The 24741-nt window shown below is 42.2% G+C and overlaps 1 protein-coding gene across 6 annotated transcripts in view; it reads right to left on the bottom strand.

Annotated features, from left to right (window-relative positions):
- The window catches only part of BRWD1 (bromodomain and WD repeat domain containing 1), a 134192-nt gene that overhangs the window by 74559 nt on the left and 34892 nt on the right, over positions 1–24741 (bottom strand). For 5 of the 6 annotated variants that reach the window (XM_074995962.1, XM_074995969.1, XM_074995974.1 and 2 more), the window contains 8 exons: positions 19326–19511; positions 18348–18531; positions 16892–16985; positions 14707–14847; positions 12658–12743; positions 10549–10741; positions 4473–4598; positions 4234–4341 (listed from right to left, as the gene is read on the bottom strand). In XM_074995962.1, the coding sequence (XP_074852063.1) occupies positions 4234–4341; positions 4473–4598; positions 10549–10741; positions 12658–12743; positions 14707–14847; positions 16892–16985; positions 18348–18531; positions 19326–19511 (1118 nt within the window). Of the gene's footprint in view, positions 1–4233; positions 4342–4472; positions 4599–10548; positions 10742–12657; positions 12744–14706; positions 14848–16891; positions 16986–18347; positions 18532–19325; positions 19512–24274; positions 24509–24741 lie in introns of those variants that run through there. The other variant, XM_074995980.1, reaches the window with a different exon arrangement.

Raw genomic sequence — 24741 nt, 5'->3', positions numbered from 1 at the left:
ACAAACTTGTTCAGGCTTTGAAGTCCATGATGGACCTCACTTCCCCTTTCAATTCTGGGGGTTAGGAAGTAATGAGAGTAAAACACCTGGCCCCTGAATTTAGGGGGAACCTCCTCTACAACACATTCCAGTTGAGGAGTGAATGAATCTACTGCCTGAACAATCTCTCATAAGAGAGATCCCTGAAGAGGGACCGGGGGGGAGAGGTACGAGCTGAACTGGATAGCATATCCCCTTTCTACTGTGTGTAGGACCCACCAGTGCAATGTTATATGGCACCAGGCAGGGTACAATGAGAAAAGGCAAATGAAAACATAGGTGTGCCAGATCCATGACGGGAAGTGTTATGGTGCTCCTGACTGCACCTTCAAAAGTTGGACTTAAGCCCCAGTGGGGGCTTCTGCTGCCCCATGCCTTGGCCAGGCTGATAGGAGTGCCTTCCACTGCTCCTATCTCTCTGCCTCTTTTGATCCCACAGGTGCTGAGAGAACTGCCTAGGGGGAGGACAGGGATTGAAACGTCTGTGCTGCATTGCAGGGGAATGTAGGCCCAGCAACCTCAGGGTGCTTCTTAAGTCTTTAAGGCTGTGCTGCCTCTCATCAACTTTTTTCTGAAAAGAGAGTCAGACCCTCAAAGGGTAAGTCCTGAATAGTCTGCTGCACTTCTTAGGGGAAGCCCAAGACCTGAAGCCGTGCACCTCTTCTCATGGCTATCCCTGATGCTATGACCCCTGTCACTGCATTGGCAGCATTCAGGGAGGAATGCAAAGCCACTTGTGAGATCAGCTTGCTCTCCACTACAGCTGTAAACTTGGGTTTGGCATCTGAGGAAATCAGCTCTGCAAGTTATGAGAGGGAGAAAGCTGTACTGAACCAGTATCCACTCAAGAGGACTTGCTGATTGGCTGTGTGCAGCTGTAACTCTCCAGTCGAATACAACTTTTCTACTGTACAAGTCTAACTGTGTCACCTCTCTATTTTTGGTTGAGGGCCCCTGAAACCCATCTCTCCCTATGGTTGGCCACATCCATGACCAGGGAGTTGGGTGGATGAAAAGGTGCTCATGCCCCATAGCAGGGACAAAGTACCTTCTTTCATTCTCTCTCACTGTGGGCTTGGGCTGATGCCAGGATCTGCCAAGGACAAGTGGCAGTTTGGGCTATGGTCTTAATGAAAGGCAGTGTCAATCTTTAGCAGACCCAATCTGGACAAAATAGCCATCATTGGGTTAGCCTCGTCCTCAACTGCCTCCGCCTGTGCCCACAAGCCCTGGGCCAACTGGTGAAGCAGCTGCTGGAGAACCCAGCTGTACTCCAAGACTGGGGACACAAAAGAACCCGTCACCACTTCGTCCAGGGAAGAGGATGAGGAGACACCTGTATGCAATGGGCAGCTGACATCCATGGCTCCTGACAGGTTTAGTGCACTCACTCCCTGATGTGAGGGGAACAGTTCCAATGCCTGCCTGTGCGACACCAAGCCTACGGAGGGCAGTGCCAGGCTCCACACCATGAGAAAAGAGGAGCTACTGACACTGAAGTCACCCTGCAGGCCTCACAGGTGCTAGCACGGTTTGCACCATGGCAGACAGCACAGATGGGAAAGGCATCAAATCACTGGAACAGATGACAGTAATGGCACTCAGGGTGCTGGTGCCGAGGAGGCTGACAGGGACCGTACGGTGGGAGGCAGCTGTTCCAATAAATCATCCTTCACAGGGGCTCCTAACGAGGCAAATGCTGCCAAACATGGTACCAGGCGATCTCCCAGTGCAGGCACCAGAGACAGAGCCCAAGATGGCAGGCACATTAACTGCCCCTGGCTCTCATGGAATGGCCACAGGGTCCAAAATGGCCATTGTAGTGCCGGCTGCCAGTTTGGCAGCCACTGCCCCAGCGTGGAGCGTAAACTCCGTCTGGGAGAAGACTCAGCACTCCTACTCCTGCCTGAGCTGAAAAAGTAGGAGTAGGACCCTGACTCAGATGCCTTTGACACTGAAGACCAAGGAGGCACCTGTCCTGAGGGCGCCTGTGTTAGCAATGGCTGGGATGGTGCCAGCGCTGGTACCATAGTAGTCTACAGGGCCAAGGACATAGGTGGGCACGCCATGGCAGGCTTACCCTGGAATGGATACAGACTTGACACCTGCCTCAGGGACATGGGTCTCCTCAGCAGCAAGACGTGTGCTGTGATTTGCAGGAGGCTCTGCACTATCCTGAATGCCTCCAGAGAGTGGGGACTGGACCTCTGTACCAGCATTGATGTCTGACCCTCCAAGGTATGCCCATGGTGCATCTCCCCTGACGCCGGTCTGGGAGTTCTCCTTGCCCTTTGACACGGCAGGATAACACCCCCCCATTGTGCCTTTTCTTTTTCTGACATTTCTCCTGGGAGGCTGAGGTGCAGGCCCCTCACCATGGTGCTGGGCTCCCTTCTCCTTTGTTGACACTGTGGCCAAGTGTGATGCTGGTGCACTCTGCACTAAGGAAGATGTGCTCGGCCCAGCAGATGGTGATTTCTGGGGCTGGAGAGCTGCCTCCATCAACAAGCCGTTGAGGTGTGGAGCCTTGTTCTTCAAGGTGCCGGGTTTGAAGGTCTTACAAATCGGGCCACGGTCCTGCTGATGACTGTAGCCCAAACACTTCATGCAGGTTGAGTTCAAGTCACTCTTTGGCACATGCTTCCCCCACAATCAATGCAGACTTTGAAGCCTGGTGACCCTGGCATGGCCTGGCACCGAGGCCTCGAGGAAGGGGAGCAACCATCCTACTTGGGCCCAATGAACTACTCTAAGAACAACAGAACTGTAACTGTTAACTGTGTAAACTATTAACACCTAATTAAAAACTATCTACAGATAGGATCTAAGTGCTATCAGATAACTAAGATTGCACCCATGAACAAAGGGGAGTTCCAGCAACTGACAATGTGGCAAGAAGGAACTGAGAGGGGTGGGAACTGACTAGATTGGGTGGTATATCAGCACCACTCCAGGAGGCGTTGCACCAACCAGCTGGCTACTGGCGAGGGTAGGGGTCCGCAACTGAAATAGCAAGAAGAGCCATTTTTTCAAATTCAGTTACAAAATCAATACTTCAAGAACCACAATGCACATAAAAACAAGACAGTCCTCAATAAATAAGTCAAACCGTATTTTTGTCGCTCCTATTTTAAGAACAGTGCACACACAATTTGTACCAGTTAGAAAGTTAAGTTACCCCCATATCTCCAGGCTTTACCCACTTCAGCCCCCAAATCCACCCTTCTAACCCCAAACTTTACCCCCCATCTGCAAACTGCTCCCACCCCCAGACCTAACCCCCATCAGTCCCAAACCACCCACCATCCCCAGACTTAACCCTTATCAGCCCCATATTGGCCCCCCCATCCCCAGGCTTAACTTGTCTGAGAGGATCATCTCTCCCACTGCTCCCCACTGCTGTCTGGGTGTTTATTTTAAGGGCTGTTTGAAGACAAGTGACTGATTTCAGCTGGAAGAAGCTGAAAGCCCAGGGTGGGGGTTAGAAACTTGCAGTGTCCTGAAGGTAGTTAGGGTTGCTATGCCTCTCATTGGTTTGAGTATGGGGGGAGGCTCGAGTAGCCCTTTGCATTGGATAGCAGATCCTAAGTGACTAGGAGGCAGGACTCTCTCACCCTCCCTCTGCCAGTTGGCAGCTGCCCAGCCTCCTCCTCCTATTCTCTGGCATGACTCTAGCAGGTTAGGCTCTGCCGCCACTCCCCACAGCTCTCCCTTCCCCACGTGCAGTGTGCAGGTGGCCACCAGCGTCCTCTTCCAGGGCTCCCCGCCACCGCTGACTCGGCTTGTGGTTCTGAAGGCTGACACCACTTGGACAAAAAAACCTAAATCCTGTTTTAACTGCAGGCTTTGTTCAAGTGGTGGCAGCCTCCAGTGCTGTAAGCGCAGTCAGCAGCAGCAGCGCTCAGAGCTGCAAGTGGCTCCTTACAGAGCCACAGGTTGCTGACCCCTGAGCTAGGGGAAAAATTTTCTTGCAACTGGGAAGTGTGCATGCACACACCTACAGTGGAATGCACATGAACAATCACTTAAATAAGCAGCTTTCTTCCTCCTCTACATTGGTACAAAAACAGTGATAAGAAATTACATAGCTAAGACTTCACTATTTATATTTATACAAAGAACATAAAATGCTAATGTCAGCTGTTAAACACACATTACCAGTACTGAACATGCACAACTTCAATATATTCTTACCCTAAGGACCATTTTTCTCCATGGTTCCTTGTGGGGGTTTAGTTCATAAATATTATTTTTTCTGACTGCTTCAAGGTAAGCTTCATGACCTTGTCGAAAATATATAACCTGTAAAAGTAAAAATCCATTGAATAATATATTTGAAACACTAAGGTACATATTTATATATAACTGCCAGTTGCTATGTTAATATTTAGATCATCTAAAATGTTATAGCACTTTTTGATAAAAGCTCTCACCTCATCACCCATTTGAGGAACAAAAGGAGATTTTCGCAGTGCTGTGTCAGTTATCCACACAGGAGGATGGTAGTCATATAATACGTCTTGATTTACTGGCTGTGTGGAAGCAGTACTCTGCACAGTCTGAAACAGGATAGTTACATGTTAGAAATTATGTTCTTGGTGCAATGTCATGAAAACTGGCTCTCCAAGAATTGCTTCTGAAGTCTGTTTCTGGTATTAACTTGTATAATTATAAATTAAGCTCTATCCAAGATCTTAAGACCAAAAATATCCTGATGCCCATATTTCTGTGCTCAAATTCAGTATTCTGGTTCTTCCTATAGTATTTGCAATTCTTCCATTGTAGTCATTAAATATGTCAACCATAAAGTATTGTACTCCCATAAATTTGGAGCACACAGTTCTCTCAGAGCTTCATGGTGGTTCTTAACATGACTGTTAAAAGACTTATCTAATTTCTGAAACTGATGATCTAATGTGCAATGTCTGGAAATTACACATTAATAAAACATACATACCATAATCAAACTGAAAACAATCAGACTATTTAAATGTACATTACATATATCTTAAAACAAGGAAATTCCAAGTTATTATGCATCTATTCAGAATCAAAGGTGATGATATAATCAAGGTAACTTTTGAGGAAATTAGACTTACAGATAGCTCATCATACATTTTGTATTCTGTGATGACATGCATTTGAAAGGCACTGTTTTACCACCAGTCCCTAGTTGTAAGACTTGCACAATTACCTGAATCACTTAACGAGACCAGTTTTCCACATTATAGATGGTAAGATCGTCTACTAATCTAAAATTTACCAAGGCAGTAATGGTAACATTACCCCCTTTGCAGAAGGCCAGCACTAGGCCTACATACCATTTAGTCCCGGAGGAATAAGAACATAAGAAGAACATAAGAACATAAGAATGGCCATACTGGGTCAGACCAAAGGTCCATCAAGCCCAGCATCCCATCTGCCGACGGTGGCCAATGCCAGGTGCCCCAGAGAAGGAGAACAGAAGACAAGTGATTTATCTCCTGCCATCCATCTCCTGCCCTTGTTATGAAGGCTAGGGCACCATACTTTATCCCTGGCTAATAGCCATTTATGGACCTGACCTGCAAAAATTTATCAAGCTCTTTTTTAAACCCTAATAGAGTCCTGGCCTTCACAGCCTCCTCGGGCAAGGAGTTCCACAGGTTGACTGTGCGCTGTGTGAAGAAAAATTTCCTTTTATTAGTTTTGAACCTACTACCCATCAATTTCATTTGGTGTCCCCTAGTTCTTGTATTATGGGAAAAGGTAAATAATTTTTCTATATTCACTTTCTCCACACCATTCATGATTTTATATACCTCTATCATATCGCCCCTCAATCGCCTCTTTTCCAAACTGAAAAGTCCCAGTCTCTCTAGCCTCTCCCCATATGGGACCCTTTCCAAGCCCCTAATCATCTTAGTCGCCCTTTTCTGAACCTTTTCTAATGCCAATATATCTTTTTTGAGGTGAGGAGACCACATCTGCACGCAGTACTCGAGATGTGGGCGTACCATAGTTTTATATAGGGGAAGTATGATATCTTTTGTCTTATTATCGATCCCTTTTTTAATAATTCCTAACATCCTATTTGCCTTACTAACTGCCGCTGCACACTGCGTGGATGTCTTCAGAGAACTATCCACTATAACTCCAAGATCCCTTTCCTGATCTGTCGTAGCTAAATTTGACCCCATCATGTAGTACGTGTAATTTGGGTTATTTTTTCCAACATGCATTACCTTACACTTACCCACATTAAATTTCATTTGCCATTTTGCTGCCCAATCACTCAGTTTGCTGAGATCTCCTTGTAGTTCTTCACAATCCCTTTTGCTTTTGACTGTCCTGAACAACTTGGTGTCATCTGCAAACTTTGCCACCTCACTGCTTACCTCATTATCTAGATCATTGATGAACAAGTTGAACAGGATCGGTCCCAGGACTGAGCCCTGGGGAACACCACTAGTTACCCCCCTCCATTGTGAAAATTTACCATTTATTCCAACCCTTTGTTTTCTGTCTTTTAACCAATTTCCGATCCATGAAAGGACCTTTCCTCCTATCCCATGACCACCTAATTTACATAAAAGCCTTTGGTGTGGGACCGTGTCAAAGGCTTTCTGGAAATCTAGGTATATTATGTCCACTGGGTGCCCCTTGTCCGCATGTTTATTAACCCCTTCAAAGAATTCTAATAGATTAGACAGACACGACTTCCCTCTGCAGAAACCATGCTGACTTTTGCCCAACAATTCGTGCTCTTCTATGTGCCTTGCAATTTTACTCTTTACTAGTGTTTCTACTAATTTACCTGGTACTGATGTTAAACTTATCGGTCTATAATTGCCAGGATCTCCTCTAGAGCCTTTTTTAAATATTGGTGTTATATTGGCCGTCTTCCAGTCATTTGGTACCAAAGTGGATTTAAAGGATAGGTTACAAACCACTGTTAATAACTCCGCAATTTCACATTTGAGTTCTTTCAGAACCCTTGGGTGAATGCCATCTGGTCCTGGAGACTTGTTACTATTCAGCTTATCAATTAATTCCAAAACCTCCTCTAATGTCACTTCAATCTGAGTGAGTTCCTCAGATTTGTCGCCTAAAAAGGCTGGCTCAGATTTAGGAACCTCTGTAACATCTTCAGCCGTGAAGACTGAAGCAAAGAAATCATTTAATCGCTCCGCAATGGCACTGTCTTCCTTGATCGCTCCTTTTATATCTTTATCATCCAAGGGCCCCACTGCTTTTTTAGCAGGCTTCCTGCTTCTAATGTATTTAAAAAACATTTTACTATCGTTTTTTGAATTTTTGGCTAGCTGTTCCTCAAACTCTTTTTTGGCTTTTCTTACTACATTATGACAGTTAATTTGGGAGTGTTTATGTTCCTTTCTATTTTCCTCACTAGGATTTGACTTCCACTTTTTAAAAGCTGCCCTTTTCTCTCTCACTGCCTTTTTAACATGGCTGTTTAGCCATGGTGGTTCTTTGTTAGGTCTCTTACTGTGTTTTTTTATTTGGGGTATACATTTAAGTTGGGCCTCTAGTATGGTGTCTTTAAACAGTTTCCATGCAGCTTCCAGGGATTTTAGTTTAATTACTCTACCTTTTAGTTTCTGTTTAACTAGCTTCCTCATTTTAGTGTAATTCCCCTTTTTGAAATTAAATGCCAGAGTGTTTGACCGCTGCGGTGTTCTTCCCAACACAGGAATATTAAAAGTTATTATATTGTGGTCACTATTTCCAAGCGGTCCAGTAACAGTTACCTCTTGGACCAGATCCTGCGTTCCAGTTAAGACTAGATCGAGAATTGACTCTCCCCTTGTGGGTTCCTGTACTAGCTGCTCCAAGAAGCAGTCATTTAAGGCATCAAGAAATTTAATCTCTGAATCCCGTCCTGAGGTGACATGCACCCAATCAATATGGGGATAATTGAAATCTCCTATTATTACTGTGTTTTTTATTTTGATAGCCTCTCTAATCTCCCTTAACATTTCAGCATCACTATCACTGTCCTGGTTAGGTGGTCGGTAATATATTCCTAATGCCATATTCATATTAGAGAAATGAATTGTTATCCATAATGATTCTATGGAACATTTTGATTCCTTTAGGATTTTTACTTCATTTGATTCTATATTATCCTTCACATATAGTACCACTCCGCCACCCGCACGACCTGTTCTGTCTTTCCGATATAATTTATATCCCGGTATGATAGTGTCCCACTGATTGTCCTCATTCCACCATGTTTCTGAGATGCCTATTATGTCAACTTCCTCCTTTGATATGAGGTACTCCAGTTCACCCATCTTATTAGACAGACTCCTAGCATTAGTGTAAAAGCATGTTAGAAAACTACCACTATTTATATGTCCGCCTTTCACAGACACGGTGGATTTTTTTATGCATGATTGTTTTACATCTGATCTTGCCCATATATTATTTCCCACGTTCCCTATCTGACTAACTTCTAGGGAATCCCTGTCTATGGAGCCTCGTGTAAGAGAAGTCTCCGTCCGATCCAGGTGCTCCCCCGCACCAATCGGCTTTCCCCCACCTCTTAGTTTAAAAACTGCTCTATGTCCTTTTTAATGTTTAATGCCAGCAGTCTGGATCCACCTTGATTTAGGTGGAGCCCATCCTTCCTGTATAGGCTCCCCCTACCCCAAAAGTGTCCCCAGTTCCTAATAAATCTAAACCCCTCTTCCCTACACCATCGTCTCATCCACGCATTGAGACTCTGAAGTTCTGCCTGTCTATCTGGCCCTGCGCGTGGAACTGGAAGCATTTCAGAGAATGCCACCAAAGATGTTCTGGATTTCAGTCTCTTTCCTAGTAACCTAAATTTGGCCTCCAGAACATCTCTTCTACCCTTCCCTATGTCATTGGTACCAACATGTACCACGACGACCGGCTCCTCCCCAGCACTGCCCATAAGTCTGTCTAGATGCCTCGAGAGATCCGCAACCTTCGCACCAGGCAGGCAAGTCACCATACGGTTCTCCCGGTCATCACAAACCCAACTATCTATATTTCTAATGATCGAATCCCCCACTACTAAAACCTGCTTCTTCCTAACAGCTGGCGCTCCCTCCCCCGGAGAAGTATCCTCGGCACGAGAGGATACAACATCACCCTCTGGAAGGAGGGTCCCAACTACGGGATGGTTTCCCTCTGCTCCCCTTGACTGCTCTCCTTCCCTGAGCCTTTCATCCTCCGTAACAGCCTCAGGACTGTCAGATTGGAGGTGGGACAGCCCTACTATGTCCCGGAAAGTCTCATCCACAAACACCTCTGCCTTCCTTAGCTCCTCCAGTTCAGCCACCCTGGCCTCCAAAGCACGCACTCGGTCTCTGAGGGCCAGGAGCTCCTTGCATCGAGCGCACACATACGCCACCCGCCCACAGGGTAGGTAGTCATACATACTGCACTCGACACAATAAACAGGATAGCCCCCACTCTGCTGCTGGGCTTCTGCCTCCATTTCCTACTCTAGTTATATATGAGGGTTAATTAAATGTTTCAGAAAGAGGTTGTTATAAAGGATTTAGTTTAAGGGCAACAGAAGTCACTGGCTCCCTCCTGCAATTGTTGCATTTGGAGCCATAGTAAAATCGCAGAATTTCCCCAAGACTAACCATTTGAGAGTTGTGCTCTTTTGAAGGCTTATGCAATTTAACTAATGATTTACAGCCATTTAGTGACACGGCTGAGATTCTAAGCAGTTTTCTTTATTTAAAAAGTTCTCATCCGTAAACAGTATGGTAACCCTTCTAATGTTTGTCTAGGAGAATGTGACTTGACTTTGGATGCAGAATTTGCTCTGCTTATTCCAGGGACTATTGAATTACTGTAGCACATTCTATCTGAGGCGTATCTTGAAAAGATTCAAAAAGTGACCCTAGTGCAGAACACAATCACTTGTCTATTAAGCAGTTTACAAACTGCTTTTTATTGGTGATGAATGAGTTTCCAGAGAGTTTAAAGTGTTGGTTCTAAATGATAAAGTTCTAAAAGGGTTGGAAACTGGTTATTGGGGAAGACACATCAGCTCAATAAAGTAATACTAACACAGCTGTGATCAGTGGAAATGTCAAAGTTAAAGTCCAACCAATTTAAAATAAAGACATTTGGTAAAAAAAACAAGTTGCTAAGTCACACATCTCCCAATTTTAAAATTCAGAAAAGCACCAAAGGTGTTCTAAAATGAAATTAATAAGAAAGCCATAAATATGTGCATTCCTTGTTTTTGTATTCAAAGTGGCTATAAAAGTAGTAAAGGGTAAGAAAAACCATCAGTTTGGGACCCCATCAGAGTGAGGAGTCTTGAATAACTTGTTTTAAGGTAAAGCTCAAGATGAACTTTTAAGACAACCATAGTTAGTAACATCAAAAACACCTCCGCCTAATAGTGAGGTAGTGCATACAAACTCTACAAACTTCCAGGCACACGAGATTTAAAATGTAAAAAGAGGTATCGCTGAAGAATTAAGTGAGTAGAAGGAATTAACTGTGTAACACCTCTTCCTGCTTTTTTGGTTTAGGTTTTTTCCTTCTTTTTCTCCTCCTCTTTTGAGGAGAAGATTTCTCTACTGATATTTCATCTTCTGAAGTACTACAATATCGGACAGCTTTGCGTCGAGATGTTCGTACAGGAGGCTGAAGATTTATCCCTGCATCAGCTATCCAGTCAGAATATCTACTTGAAGAGTCACTGTTCATAGGAAACATAATGGAAACAAAAGTGGAATTTAGACACTCAAACAGCTGACAACCAGTTAAGAATGTTACATGAATACTGTTACATCCATTTAATGGTGTTACAATAGCAGAAGGTTTAATTGCTGCAATACATTTTAGAAGAATTTCTAATTCCTTCACCCTGGCTGTAGTGGTGCTGTAGCCCACTCCAGCAGGGAGAGGGTTAGAGATTAGCCAGAGGATGTTTGTACAAACCTGGCCAATCATGGTAGGCAGAATTCACTATTGGCAAACTTTAGGATCATTAAGTTCTCTGCACCAGCACAGAAACATGTAGTTAGCCAAAGAGACATTAGCCAAATATACCTATAAATTCTTAATGAACTTAGTTATGACAACAAAAGTCAAAACGTGCCTCTACTTTCTCTTGTCTATCAGTTCTACTGCTGTGGATATCATCCAACTTTTTCCTTTACAAGCCTATGAAACTAAATGTAAAGGATAAGCTATTTATAGATCAGGAAATAAAAACTCTACCTTTCATCTATTAAAAGAACAGTCTTGCACTCACAAATTGTATTTGAGAAAGTGCAATATCAGACTGCTTAGCTTTTTTATTTGCTAATTTCTGAATCCTTAAATTACTTCATGCATTTCTCATGACAAACTGGAGAATTGTTTTGATTCAACAAGATGAAAGTCAATGAATACAAGTGCAAAATACTTCACTTAGGAAGGATAAATCAAGTACACAGTTACAAAACTGAGACTAACCGTCTGGGTGAGTGCACTGATGAAGAGGATCTGAGGGTTATACTGAATCACAAATTGAGTATGAGTCAATATGATGCATTTGTGAAAGAGTTAACATTCTCTAATGTATCAACTGGAATTTATGTCACTCAGGAGAAGTAACTGTCCCACTCTCTTTGGCATTGGTGAGGCTCAGCTGGAGTACAGAGTGCAATCTGGGGTGCCATTATACTGGAAATATGCGGACAAACTTAGAGTGTCCAAAGGCGAGCAACAAAAATTGCAAGGCATTTAGAAAACCTGAGCTAAGGGGGAAGCTTAAACAAAATAACCATGTTTAGTTTTGAGAAAAGGCAACTGCCAGTGGAAACTAATAATTTTTCAAATATTTAATGGCTTTATTCAGAAAGCTAATCAACTGTTCCCTAAGATCACTGAAATTAGGGCAAGAAGTAACTGACAATCTACAGCAAAGAAAATTTAGGTTAGATATCAAACAACTTTCTAACTATAAGGGTTGTTAAGCTCTGAAATACATTTGCAAGGGAGGTTGCAGAATCCTGTCACTGGAGGTTTTGAAGAAAAGATTGGACAAACACGTATCAGGACTGTTAAAATCTACTAGGTCCTGCCTTAATGCAGGGAACTAGACTTGACTTCCTGAGGTCCCTTCCACACCTACATTTCTACGATTGATAATAAATGCCCCCATGGTAATCCAAACATCAACTTTTTAACTGTTAGTTTTAGATATTTGTACCACTATGGCTTCACTTTTTTAAAACAATCATTTCAGTAACAGGGAAGTGAATAATGGCAAGGTTTTTAACACCTCCTTGACACATGCACCCACCCCTCTCTTTTGGTTCCTTGACTGACCACATTCCTTCTTCCTTGATTTCTAGTAAAAAGCCCCATATCCCAGAGGTTAAGCCACTTAAAACAGCAGCAGATTGTTTTTGTTGAACTGAATCCTAAATAACCCACTGCTGTCAGAATCGTAACTACTATACGACCAGTGCTGTCAGAGAATGGGTTTCTCCAAGTAGCCTAATCATGCTAGAATTTTATATTAGAGATTATCTACATTTGTGTGGACATTCAAAAACAAAATCTGACAACATTCCAGGAAATATGTAAGTAAAAAATGGATTTTCTTTTTTTTTTTTTTTTTACCTAGAACTGTTACTATTGGTTTTCTTGTCACTTTTCCATTCTTCCTCCTCATCAGTAGAACCTGAGCCTTCACTCTCTTCTGCTTCCTAGATTAAAAATATTTAGTTGATTACCAATCCTGATTTTTTAGCACAGTACATAAGATTTATAGTGTTTTAAACCCAAAGATGGCAACCGCAAGGGGAAGGAAAGGTATCAAGTTAAAAATCTTCCACATTAAAATATAGAAGAAAATCAGTGAATTAAAGTTCTTTAATCTCTATTTAAGCAGAATACCTCAACACTAACACAAACTAACTCTGCACATTAGATTATTCAACCTGGGTAGACTGTACAGAAACAGGGGCTATGAACTGTTACAACTGTTTCCAAGGCTGCACTGTTTTTATGACGACTGCATAGCCTCTCCTAAATTTTAATACTCAAATTAGCAGTATCTTAAATTCCTGATAGTCTCATGAAGTCAGTATAATGGTATCTGGCTCATTTAAAATACAAAAGGATTTAAAGAAAGTAAAAGGATGGAGTTCAACACATAAGACTCCCAAGCTCCTCTTTTCCCCATAAAAGCAGATTTCCAATTTCTGAAATTTGTTTTCATGTTTTCATTAAATATTTTGTACAAGATATGCTGAAAATTTTACAAAATCTCCATGCCTATTGATTTGCCTTATATTCAATAATTTTTAAAGTAAAACTGTATAAATTTAAATGCAAAATGGATTACAAGATGTGACATATCCCCCAGTAAACTGCGTAAGTTTCAATATTATCCAGCAATTTTTGCCAAATTTTGCCCCTGTGAATTTCAGATTTCCCGCAGCTCCTTGTGAATTTGTAAAGGACTGTGTCTTTAATAGACCCAGTAACTGGGTATCATCATGAGCACTACTAGAACAGACCATGATTCAGGTTGTGCCTACAGTACACAAAATGTATGTTAAAAGGAAATTGTTAGGGTTGAAGAGTCAAGCACTCAAGAAATGCCAGAATTAATGCTGCCTGTGCATTCAACTGCCTTATCCTCTATTCGTGCAACTCTCTGCCTTATTTACTACATATTCATCTACTTGTATCAGGTGAGCTTTCGTGGGACAGACCCACTTCTTCATGGTCTGAAGAAAGCTCACCTAATAAACTATTTTGCTAGTCTTTAAAGTGCTACTTGACTGCTTTTTGTTTTGATAGTGTATAGACTAGCACGGCTTCCTCTCTGTTACTTACCTACTTGTGTAAAAGATGAAGCAGGCCTCCTAAAGACAATAGGCTCTTCACTACTCTACCCTGATTCAACACTACACCATAGTAAGCAGCATCTTTCCCTGGCTTTCAACTGCCCCATTTCTGGCTCTTGTCCCCTCTGCACTTGCGGGGAAGACACAGACACCGGAGAGCCTCATTGCTTTCAGTTCCTGTGCCCAACATTACAGTCCAGGCAGCATTTACGGGGAAATACTGCTAAATCCCGCAACCACTGGCTAGAGTATACCCCACAGAGAGAACCTTCAGAGAATTTAGCTGCCAAATTCCAAGTCACTACTTTGCATATGCAAACATTTTTTCCCCCCAAAGAATTACAAACTTGAATTAATTTAGGCAGTTTTTTCCATAGAACAAAGACATCAGACACGAGTGTGTAACAAATTTCAAATCCCTACGACCAAGCATAAAGGCACTAGAGCTGCTAAATGAAAACTGTAAGAGTGGAAAAAAAAATAGGAAAAAATGTTTTGCAAATCTCATTCTTTGAAATGGGTAGATGACATTTGCTGAAACTTTCAGAAGTGCTCAGACTGTGCCTGATAAAGAAAATTGATCAAAAAGAGTTTGGCACCATATGCACAAACAATAAGCAAGGTTTGATAAAAGAATTGTTGGGCAACCTAAAACACTTACAATATCTGTTGACAATGTATTATAAAATATTTGTTCTTGTAAAAAAGTGAATACACACATTTTCTGCAACAGAAATTTGACATTTTATTGAACTGTCAGGATAACTTTCTACTAACTCCAGTTACTACTACAAAGAATTTGGAAAGCAATCACCTGGTTTATAAAGCCAAAACAGTCATCCCTTTCCTCATCGGATGAATCAAGCTGTCCTGTGTTATTCCATGTTCGATAATTTGGATATTTACGCCTATGTAGTCTACGCTTAGACTGGATCAGTGAAGCTTCAGAGTCACTCTAATTTACACAGAGTTAAAATGTAAGGTATTAAAAATAAAGATATAATGCTGAATTAATGCAATCAATTAGTTTTTGCCTAAAGGTAGAAAGAACATTTCTGAATTTTAAAAAATGACTTCACAGCATCAATATTTCCATCATACTGTACATATCTGTTGCAAGACATCGCTTCAGTTAAGCAGAATACTGTAAAACAATTAATCCAGGAGATTTACATGCTTTACATTAAAATGCAATATTAGTTTTAAGTTGCTATTTTTCATAGACTTTCACATACATAATACCACTCAATCCCCCATCCCAACTACTATTCATAATTATAACATCCAGTGCAACTTCCATGTTTCACAAGTGAAATCACCAAAATGAAACATACTGCCTCATGAAAGCTCCACTAAAATCTAGATTAAATCAAAGAACACACACTGATATTTACATGGTAAAGATTTGTAAACTATCTCCAAACTTAGATACACAAAATTAAATAGCTTTACAATATGAAAATAAACCTAACTTTAAGGCTTGTAACAAATACTATAAACATACAAGCATACAAACAGGATCTATCCTTGAAGAGCAGAGATTCTCGATTTTTTGCTTAAATGTGGTACACCTTACAGTAGTATCAAAATCTTAAGTCATAACACCATTTTTAAAAAGACAAACAGTAATCATAGTTATGTAGCAGAACTATGATTATTTATATAAACAATACTCCTAGATTATTCTATAGTTCAATCAACTTTCATGGCATTGAGAAAAAGTTTATGAAATTAATGGAAAATGTGTCATATGAGAAGATACAATCATAACAACTATAAAGAAAAATAAGTAAAAAACAAGAATTGTAAATACAAAAATAAGGTGCTATTTTGACTGTAAAACAGATTAAAACAAAAAAGACATTTCTTCTGAATTTATGGGAAAGGCAAGCATCTTCTAAGTTTTATTTTTTTTTGTTTAAGAAGCTAGTATAAATAGTGGTTTCTTGAAACCTAAAAGAACTTGTTGCAAATCCACTATTTCACTTATTACCACACCAATTTGAAAGCTTTTTTTTTTTAAAATAAGTTAAGCATTATACGTGGTTACTGTTGTCAACAAATCCCCCTGCCAATTTTGTCTTATTTTTACAAGACTGTTTCCTTGTTTAAGCAATTCTATGTTCTCACGGCCCCTCTAGCATCAAAAGAAATGGAAAAATTGACAACCGTGTAATGGTTACAAAACACCAATAAACCCACAAAGTAAGCAGCAAAAGAGATGTGACACTAACCTATAATTCTGAATAATTGCTATGAACTCTGAGGATAGCTTTTTGTAGGATTCTGTGTTTATACTTGTCAGTACTGTATGTTTCTGGGAGAACTGCCCTATTTAAAATCTAAATCCTTGAAAACAATACCAGCTGCATAAAAATCCAATCCAAGACCCCTCGACAGCCAGACAAGCTGAAAAAGGCTGGGTCTACACTTCCCCCAACTTCGACAGGGGCGTGGTAATCAGGGCCACGGGAGATTACTAATGAAGTGCTGCGGTGAATATGCAGCACTTCATTAGGCTAATTTTCCTCTGCAACAACTTTGAAATGTCAAACTGAAGCGCCAGAACATGTGTAGTCCCTTTACTCCTCAAAATTTTGGGCCTTCGAAGTGCCCACAGATACACATATTGCTGGCACTTCAAAGTCTGACACTTCGAAGTTGCTGCGGGGAAAAATTAGCCTAATGAAGTGCTGCATATTTGCCACAGCACTTCCTTAGTAATCTCCCATGGCCCAGATTACCATGCCCCCTGCAAAGTTGGAGGCAAGCACAGACAAGCCCAAAGAGTTCCAGTCATTTCCTTAGATGGCAGAAGGTGAAGCTCCCAAAATAAATGACAATTCAAGGGGGTAGCCATAAAATTAAAAATGGGTGCAGCAGGGTCAGGGAGAATCCTGATAGAAGCTATCTTCAGAGACATTTGCAGGTACTTTTTCAACTTGTGGCTTGCTCATGCAGAAATTAAGAGCTCATCATTCATTATATCTGTTCCATACCTTTTCTGAGAACTGAAATGTCTTCCTTTTCTTCTCTGTTGCATAGAGCACTCTCTCTTCTTCTCCTTTTGCAATCCGGTACTCCTCCTGTTTTCTGCAAAAGATTTTTGAAACTTGTCAAAAGAAAGGTAGAGTCAACCCTTTGGAAAGTAAATTGAGTAGTTAGTTTCCCGCCCCCCCCCCCCCCAAATATTTCAGTGACCTGGCAATTTGACTGTTTAAATGCCCATATTTAAATCTCTCCTGGAAAGGCAATAATGCGATAGAGAAATTCTACGTTCTCTAAATATTTAGGGTTACTTTACACCTAATTTCTTTGAGGTGAATTAATATACTAGAAAAGTACAAAAACACATCACTTTTTCTTGAACTTCAAAAAAATTTCATATTTAGTGCCACCTCTAAATAGCACAGATGACAGCTCTTATCTTGCATTTTCCCAATGAAAAACTGTAGGTGTGAGAGAAGGGAGTCTAAAAGCTAAAAATTTGGTGTCCTGGAAGATCTCAGTTTTCCCATGTAATTCTTTGAAGGCTTGAATCATAATAAAATTGGACTATTATCAGTTCATAAACTAAAAATCTCTCCTCACACATTGGCAGACATGGCTGATAATAGGGATTTACAAGATGATTTTTTTTCCACAAATTCATCATGATCCCTTTAAAGCAGAAATGGGCAATAAGATTTGACAATATTTCCACTCCAAGATTATGGAAATTGGCCAAGGGCTGCACTGTTTTTTATAGAGCGGGTGTGGGACCTGGGCCAGAGGTTTGGTGCAGAAGGGAGCTTGGAGTAGAGGACTGGGGTTCAGGAGACAGTGGGAGGCCTGAGAGGCAGTCTGGATGAAGGAGGGGGTTGTCACCTGCTCGGACTATTGGGTTACAGGGTCCAGGAACAGGTATGGGCGTAGGAGAGAATTCTGGCCTGGGGAAGGGGAAGAAGATGGGTACAGGGTCTGGAAGGGAGTTGGGGTGTGGTGCCAGAATGCACTTAGTTAAGCAGCTCCTGGCCAGCACCAATTTCAGGCAGGCTTCTCTCACTACCAGCAGTCCCAGATCAAAAGCTATTCCATGCGGCTCTCTGCACAGGGCTTCCTGCTCCCACCCCCAGAAAAATTTCTCAGCTCTTATGGGCCAGAAACCAGGCAATGGGAGCTAAGAAAATTGTACTGCTCTGTCCCTAAACTCGGCAAAATCTCTCAGTTCCCACTGGTCAGTTTTGCACATCTACCCAACAGGAGCTGAGAGATTTTGCTGGGTGAGGTAGTGCAGCCCAATTTCTCAGCTCTCATTGGCTGGTTTCCAGTTTCACTAGAGTAAATTTTTAGCATAGGCTATTAGCACTGAATTTAAAAGAACGTTAACGTATTAAATATGTAATATAATATGATAGCATCCTCAGTTTTTTGTTTAACTGTCCTCCATGTGAGCCAGCTAGATTTTTCACACACCTGAACAAATACACTGGTATTTCTGGTACAACCACTCTTCGTTTCCAAGCCTGAAGATCTCGCTCTGTGGCAATCTGACTTCGTGGAGCATTCTGGTGCATTTGACGTACCCCTTCCACTTGCCCACTGCGACGCAAACCAATATTAGGAGGGGACTGAATGTCTAAACTTGGCCTTCTAAAACCTAAAAAAATAGCAAAGTGTAGAAAATCTTTTGCCACCAAATAGTGGTTAGTTTGCCCCACCTGTGTCTGTAAATAAGAAATGAACATTCTCCAGCAAAATATAGCTCCCCAGAAACATGTTAAATAATCAAACTTTGTAAATGGATTATCTTCTCTGGTGATAAACACCAGATTTCACACAGGATGTCAATCTTTTTTAAAAATCTTCATCAGCTCTACTGCTATTTTCAAAGCCCAATGAAGGCAGGACAATATTTCCTACTGATTTTGCTTCAGCTCGCCAGCTAAATACCATTCCCTGCAGAATAGAAATAGTCATATGTACATGCACACTGAACAAAAAGAACCATGTTCATTTTAAATATGGCTCAAGTCCACAAGGTGGAGAAAGAGAGAACAATCTATTACTCACTGAAAAAATATTTTGGCAAACTTTAGAACAATACAAGTAAAAAAGTGACAGTTTCAAGAATAATTTTTGAAATATTAGTGTATTCTCTATATATCCTTCAATACTTAGCTGCCTGCAATCTAATCCACGTTTTTTCTGTGTTTAAGGTTATATGTACCATAAGCTGGAGATTCAACATTTTAAAGACATTTATAGAGGCATCTGCAGGTCTTTTAGACCAAAAACAGCCAAAAATCCCAGTTTTACCAGGCATCTTGATCCTAAACAGTAACAGACTAGAAGACTAGTGCAATTTCATACCCAAAGGTAGCACAAAACATTTCAGGTAAAAGCATTCCTCTCTCCTCACACTTAAGTACATATTTACCAATAATAACTGACCTCGTCTGGGCGTTCCTTCTCCATTTTGTAATCCATTTGGGGCAACTTCTTGATCTGATACAGTTCTTTGGTCTTGCTGTTGCTGTAGCTGTCTTATCATGCCATCAAGAATACTGGGTTCCAGATTTTGTTCATCCTGTTCAATTGTTTGCTGGCCTATCACTTGTTCAACCACCTCTCCATCACCTGGAAAATTTAATGCAAACCATGAGCAAAATGGTTAACTACCATTGAACTAAAATCTGCTATGCTTTTCACCTTCATAACACAGCTTGAAAGTTAAACTCTTCTAAAATTGAATAGTTGAGGACAATTCTGAAGCCTAGCATGGATAAATCACTTAATATTTATATTACTTGATAACATGTCCTTTTTAATATTAAACAAAACAAGTAATTCATAATAAAGCATTTTTTTTTAAATTAGGCCCTGCAGAAACTGCAACACAAATATGACTGTGCTCATCTCACACACAGGAATCAAAAAATTAAATTAATAAAAAAACAAAAATGTGAAAGACTATTGTCACTGTTCATACTTTGCATTTCTTGGTTTGCATAAACAGCATGAAAGCAAGTTAGAACAAATTCTGTTTTCAATAATGTTAAGATGTTATGCATACCAAAAGCAAAGCTTTTTATTTTTTTAGAATATTTAACATGATGTATCCCTTAATATTATTTACTGATTCTTGCATACCCACACTATGGCTGCTATAGCCAGGAAATCAATCATCAACTAACAGAGGAGTAGGTGTTAGTCTGTACCTGCAAAAACAATCAGAAGTCTTGTGGCACCTTCTAGACTAAAAAAGGTTACTTTGGAGCATAAGCTTTCATGGCAAAGACCCATTTCATCAGATGTGCAGCCAATTAAGTGGGTCTTTGCCAACAAAAGCTTATGTGGTGAAAATCTCTGGAAATCTATAAGGCTGCATCTACAAGATAAATTTGAATTTCAAGGCTTTAGATCAATATTAAAATGTGACAGTCTTCACACAGAATACTGTTAACTCAATTTATTGAGCCATAATGCCGACTACAGAATATTGATATTACGGGACAGATACAGCATTAATCTCAAATTTAAAATCTCAAATCAAGGCTAGTGTGGAAGCACTATGTCCTTAATTAGAATTTGGTAGCCTCCAGAAATGTCCAGTATGTATCTCACAAAGCTGCAAGGTAACCCTCCAAGTACGGCTGCTTCGTTGTGCAATGCTGTCAGGTATGCTGGAAGAAGGTCAAAGTATGATCACAAAGTTTGGATTAAATTTGAATTTAGCAGCCCAACCCTGCAAATAAAAAGAGCATCAGTTATGAAAAAATCCCTTTGCCCATTGCATCGCACCTCATCAGTAGCAATTATCAGTAGCCCTGTACTACAATCATGAGCACTTCTCAGGCTTGCAAGAGAGCCCCAGCTTGACCCACCAGAAGATTCTGGATCTCACTGCCATTTGGGAAGACCAATCAGTGGCAAACAGATTTTGGGTGGCCAAGAAAAACGTGTCCATCTATGATCAGATGGCATGTGAGACGGCAGCCTGAGGTCACTCTCCGGACTCTATGCAGTGCCAGGTGAAGGTTAAAGAACTCCATCAGGCCTATCAAAAAGGCCAGAAAGCCAACCAATGGTCAAGGGCAGCTCCACAGACCTGCCGCTATTATCAACAGTTCCACATGCTTATGGAGACTGACATCACCACGGATCCTGGACTGAATTACAATAGTTGTGGAGGCCCAGGTATGGATTCCGGGGTAAACACACAGGAGCAGTGTGGCCCAAAGGAAGAGGGGGACGGAGAGGAGTTAGGGAGCAATAACCAGGGGACAGATGAAGTTGCTCTGGACAGCCTGCAGCTCTTCACCACAGACCTAGAACTGGTCCCCTCCATTGCATTCCCCTCCACACCAGGATCGTCCACGGCAGTCCGCTCCAAGCCAGTCTGCAAGCCATCTGGAGCAAGCAGCTCAAGGGAGTCTTGATTCTGCATGCTAGAAGCAGGTTGGGGGTGGGTATAATTATAGGGTTTTGCATAGGTACAGGTTTGCTAGCTGGACTTCTGTGCCCTTCAGAAGAGCATGTTAATGTTTCTTGGGATGGAGAGCTTCTTTTTGGAGATCTCCTCAAAGGCCTCAGTCAGGGACTCCTGTACTTTTTTTTAATGAGATTCTTGGGCAGTCCTGATTTGTTGCAGCTTCCAAGTTAGCACATCTTGCCAGAAGCAATCTAGTATCATCGAACCACACAGCATTTTAGCCAATTTTCCAGGCTTTCGGTCACACAGCAAGAGTAGCTGTTCTTTCTCCATATCTGTTAGTTTTAAGAGAGTGATGTCTTCTTTGGCAACCTGTGGAAGCACAGGAATTCACATCTTTTTTGTTTGTTTGTTCGTTAACACGTTTCCTGCCTCTTTACACTGGCCTGCAGCAGCCAGCAGGCACTCCATTCACCACCCAACAACACAGTTTGCAGGCTAGGGGGAGGGAGGGTCCCCTTGCATGTCCCTTTCCAACCAGGATTTCTTTACTTTTTCATGACCCCATGTAGCCAGACAAAGTCTCCCCTTTATAAGCCAGCTTGCTCGCTGCCCCCACCCCCCCCACTGAGGAGCACACAGGTCACGGAAACGGCTGCTAACAGCAGTCTTTGATGCCCCTCATTGAGGCCCAGATGTGCTAGCTTATCATGACTCTGAGAAACAGAAAGTACAGATAGAAGGCTAACAGGCCAAACTGTCAACAAGAGGGGGGGGAAACCCACAAGAAATCACCCCAGCTGGCATTGATGAATTTGGTGCACACATGCACACACACATACCATCCCAGAAGAGGAAGTCCCCGCCCACACAAAAAGAATGTACTGTACTACTAAATTGCTTACCTCCTGTCTTACAAGTGCAAATTAAGTAAGAAATGCCCTTGTAACCAACTGGCGTCACAAAAGACAGACCAGTACAATCTGGCACCACAGATAAAGAGAATACGTAACCTAAAAGGGGTACAAAAGGTGGGCCCAGCAGAACTCTAACTCTGAGTGCATTCCACCAACTACCTGCTGGTCGGGTCAGGTGATTGCCTCCCGAGGTCCGCAGCTGGGGACACCCAACCTTGTATTCGTCTTTCCGTGGAATTGAGTGACCGATCCGGCTTGGCTACGCTGGTATCAAGAGACGCAGAGAGGGTAAGATATACCCATGCTAGGTCTCCTTTCTTTTTGTGCACAGCTAAAGAATTAGAGCTCTGTAACTAGATGTCATTGTATCAAGATATTGTGTTAGATGGTAACAGATATCTTTGTATTGGATTGTAACGTAACCTATTAACACCTGTACTTTGCTAGCATATAAGAAGTAGACAATAGCCTTTTGTAACCACACGCTTATAACTGTAGCTTAATAAACTTGTAACCAGTTAAGATCTAAGCCTGACTGCTATTAACCCTTTTGTCATTGCAACACAGCCAGCACAACAAAAAGAACTTTAACCGTTTGGTTACCACAGCCTGGCCGTAGGTGAGAGTGCTAGGAGCTCCCTGCTCTAACAGTAAAAAACTGGGATGTTTAGGACCCAGGGGAATACCTCACCACACATTACCCAGCCACCGCCTAACACCCCACCCCCTGTGCCACACTGCTGCTGGGTTCTGCTGGACATTTTCTCTGCCAATCCCTCTTCCCCCAGCATTTCTTTTCATTTTGCAGGACACCCAGGTGCCATGCGGCTGCCAGGCTCTGCTAGGCGTTTCCCCTCCCACGTCCCTTACCAAGCACCATTTGTTTGCAGTTCTCAGAATCCTCGAGCTATGTGGGGGATTCCTCTGCTATACTTTTCCTCTCCCATGTCCCTTTACATCCAGCCTCTCTCTGAATTTTTTTTTTCCTTTTCATTATTTTTATTGTGCATCGAAGCCTCGGACGCAGCCATCCATTTGCCACTGCCATACGATATCCGGCCAGGACATCTGGAGGCTGCCCCTGCTTTGCAGACCTTCCCATTTGCATCAAAAGAGGACATTTGCTTATAACTTACTATGTTCACAAAGCAACGTGCTGGAAAAGCGATGGGAAGTGAGGTATTGTGAAATGCACACTTATTGTCCCCATCCTTAGTAACCCATGTGTCCTTCAAAAGTATACTTTCACTGACAGTACACAGAAAGACCCATTCATTGCACTTCAAAGCACATTATGTCAATTGTGTCTTAATTTTGACCTTCATTTTCCAAACTCAATGTCCAGTGTTACAGAGAAAACCAGGAGACACAGGAAATGCAAACAAGATATGATTCTGCAGCCCATGCAAGACACTCAGGCAGAGCAGAAGAACTTGACAAAGGACACTCATTGCTCAATGGGGTCACAGCACAGCTGAGTGGCACCAGAGTCAAATTAACTAATGAGAGAATGCTTGACCTGCAGCACCAGCAACTGTCAAAGCAGACAGAGGTCGCAGCAAAGCTCGTAACAGCTGTTAGTGAGCAGACAGAGATCCTGGGCTTCCTGTTTCAGTTGCAGAGGGACTCCCAAACCAGCAGGGCATCAGCTGATCTCAGGGGACCCTGGTCAGTGGGTGAGAAGGCGCCCACACACACATCATCAGGGTCCCCGCATGTACAGAGGGAGGGCAAGGCCACCCTGCCTCTCCAGCCCCAAGGGCCATTACCTAAAGCTATTCAAGCACCCTTGAGAAGGCTTCTTTTTCCAGCCACTTAAACCTCTCCTGCCTGCAATATAAAATCACTCCTTTGAGCTTGGTGTGATTTCTTGTCCTGCAAGAGCGCAGGGAATGGGGGTCTCGGGGGAGTGGGAGTGCAACTCCCCTGTCCACAGTAGACGTGTGGCTGAGGGAACCGGGTGGGGTGGGGGAGAGGGTGCGAAGGCACAGCACATTCTATTTATTAAATTAACCCCCTCCCACCAAAACAGAGTATTAATTAATTACGGCACAGTAAGTTTATTGGCATTATGGCAGAGACATACATAGGTACCATGTGCATTACAGATCAGTCATAAAGCTGTTTTTCAAAGTGTCCTTTATTTCTGCAGCCTGAGTGTGGCTTCTGGTGGATGGCAGCGTAGATGGCTGCAAGAAAGCCCTGCCTATTGCCTCCGCTTCAGAATTCCAGGTATTGGGGAAAGTCTCCTGCCTTGAGCCACACATTGTGCAAAGTAGTGCATGCTGTAATAACAGTGGGACATTGGCTTCAGAAACATCCAAACAGGTCAACAAACATCTGAACCTCACTTTCAAACTTCCAAAGGTGCATCCCATAATCATTCTACCCCGTTCAATCTGTAATTAAAGCTTTCCTTCCTGGTGTCCAGAGCTCCTGTGTAGGGCTTCATCAGGCAGGGAAGCGGAGGGTAAGCCGGGTCGCCCAATATAACAATGGGCATCTGCACATCGTCAAT

This window comes from Carettochelys insculpta, chromosome 1 (assembly GCF_033958435.1).
Source record: "Carettochelys insculpta isolate YL-2023 chromosome 1, ASM3395843v1, whole genome shotgun sequence".
NCBI classification, from domain to species: Eukaryota; Metazoa; Chordata; order Testudines; family Carettochelyidae; genus Carettochelys; species Carettochelys insculpta.
This window is presented reverse-complemented; position numbering and strand designations above follow the sequence as displayed.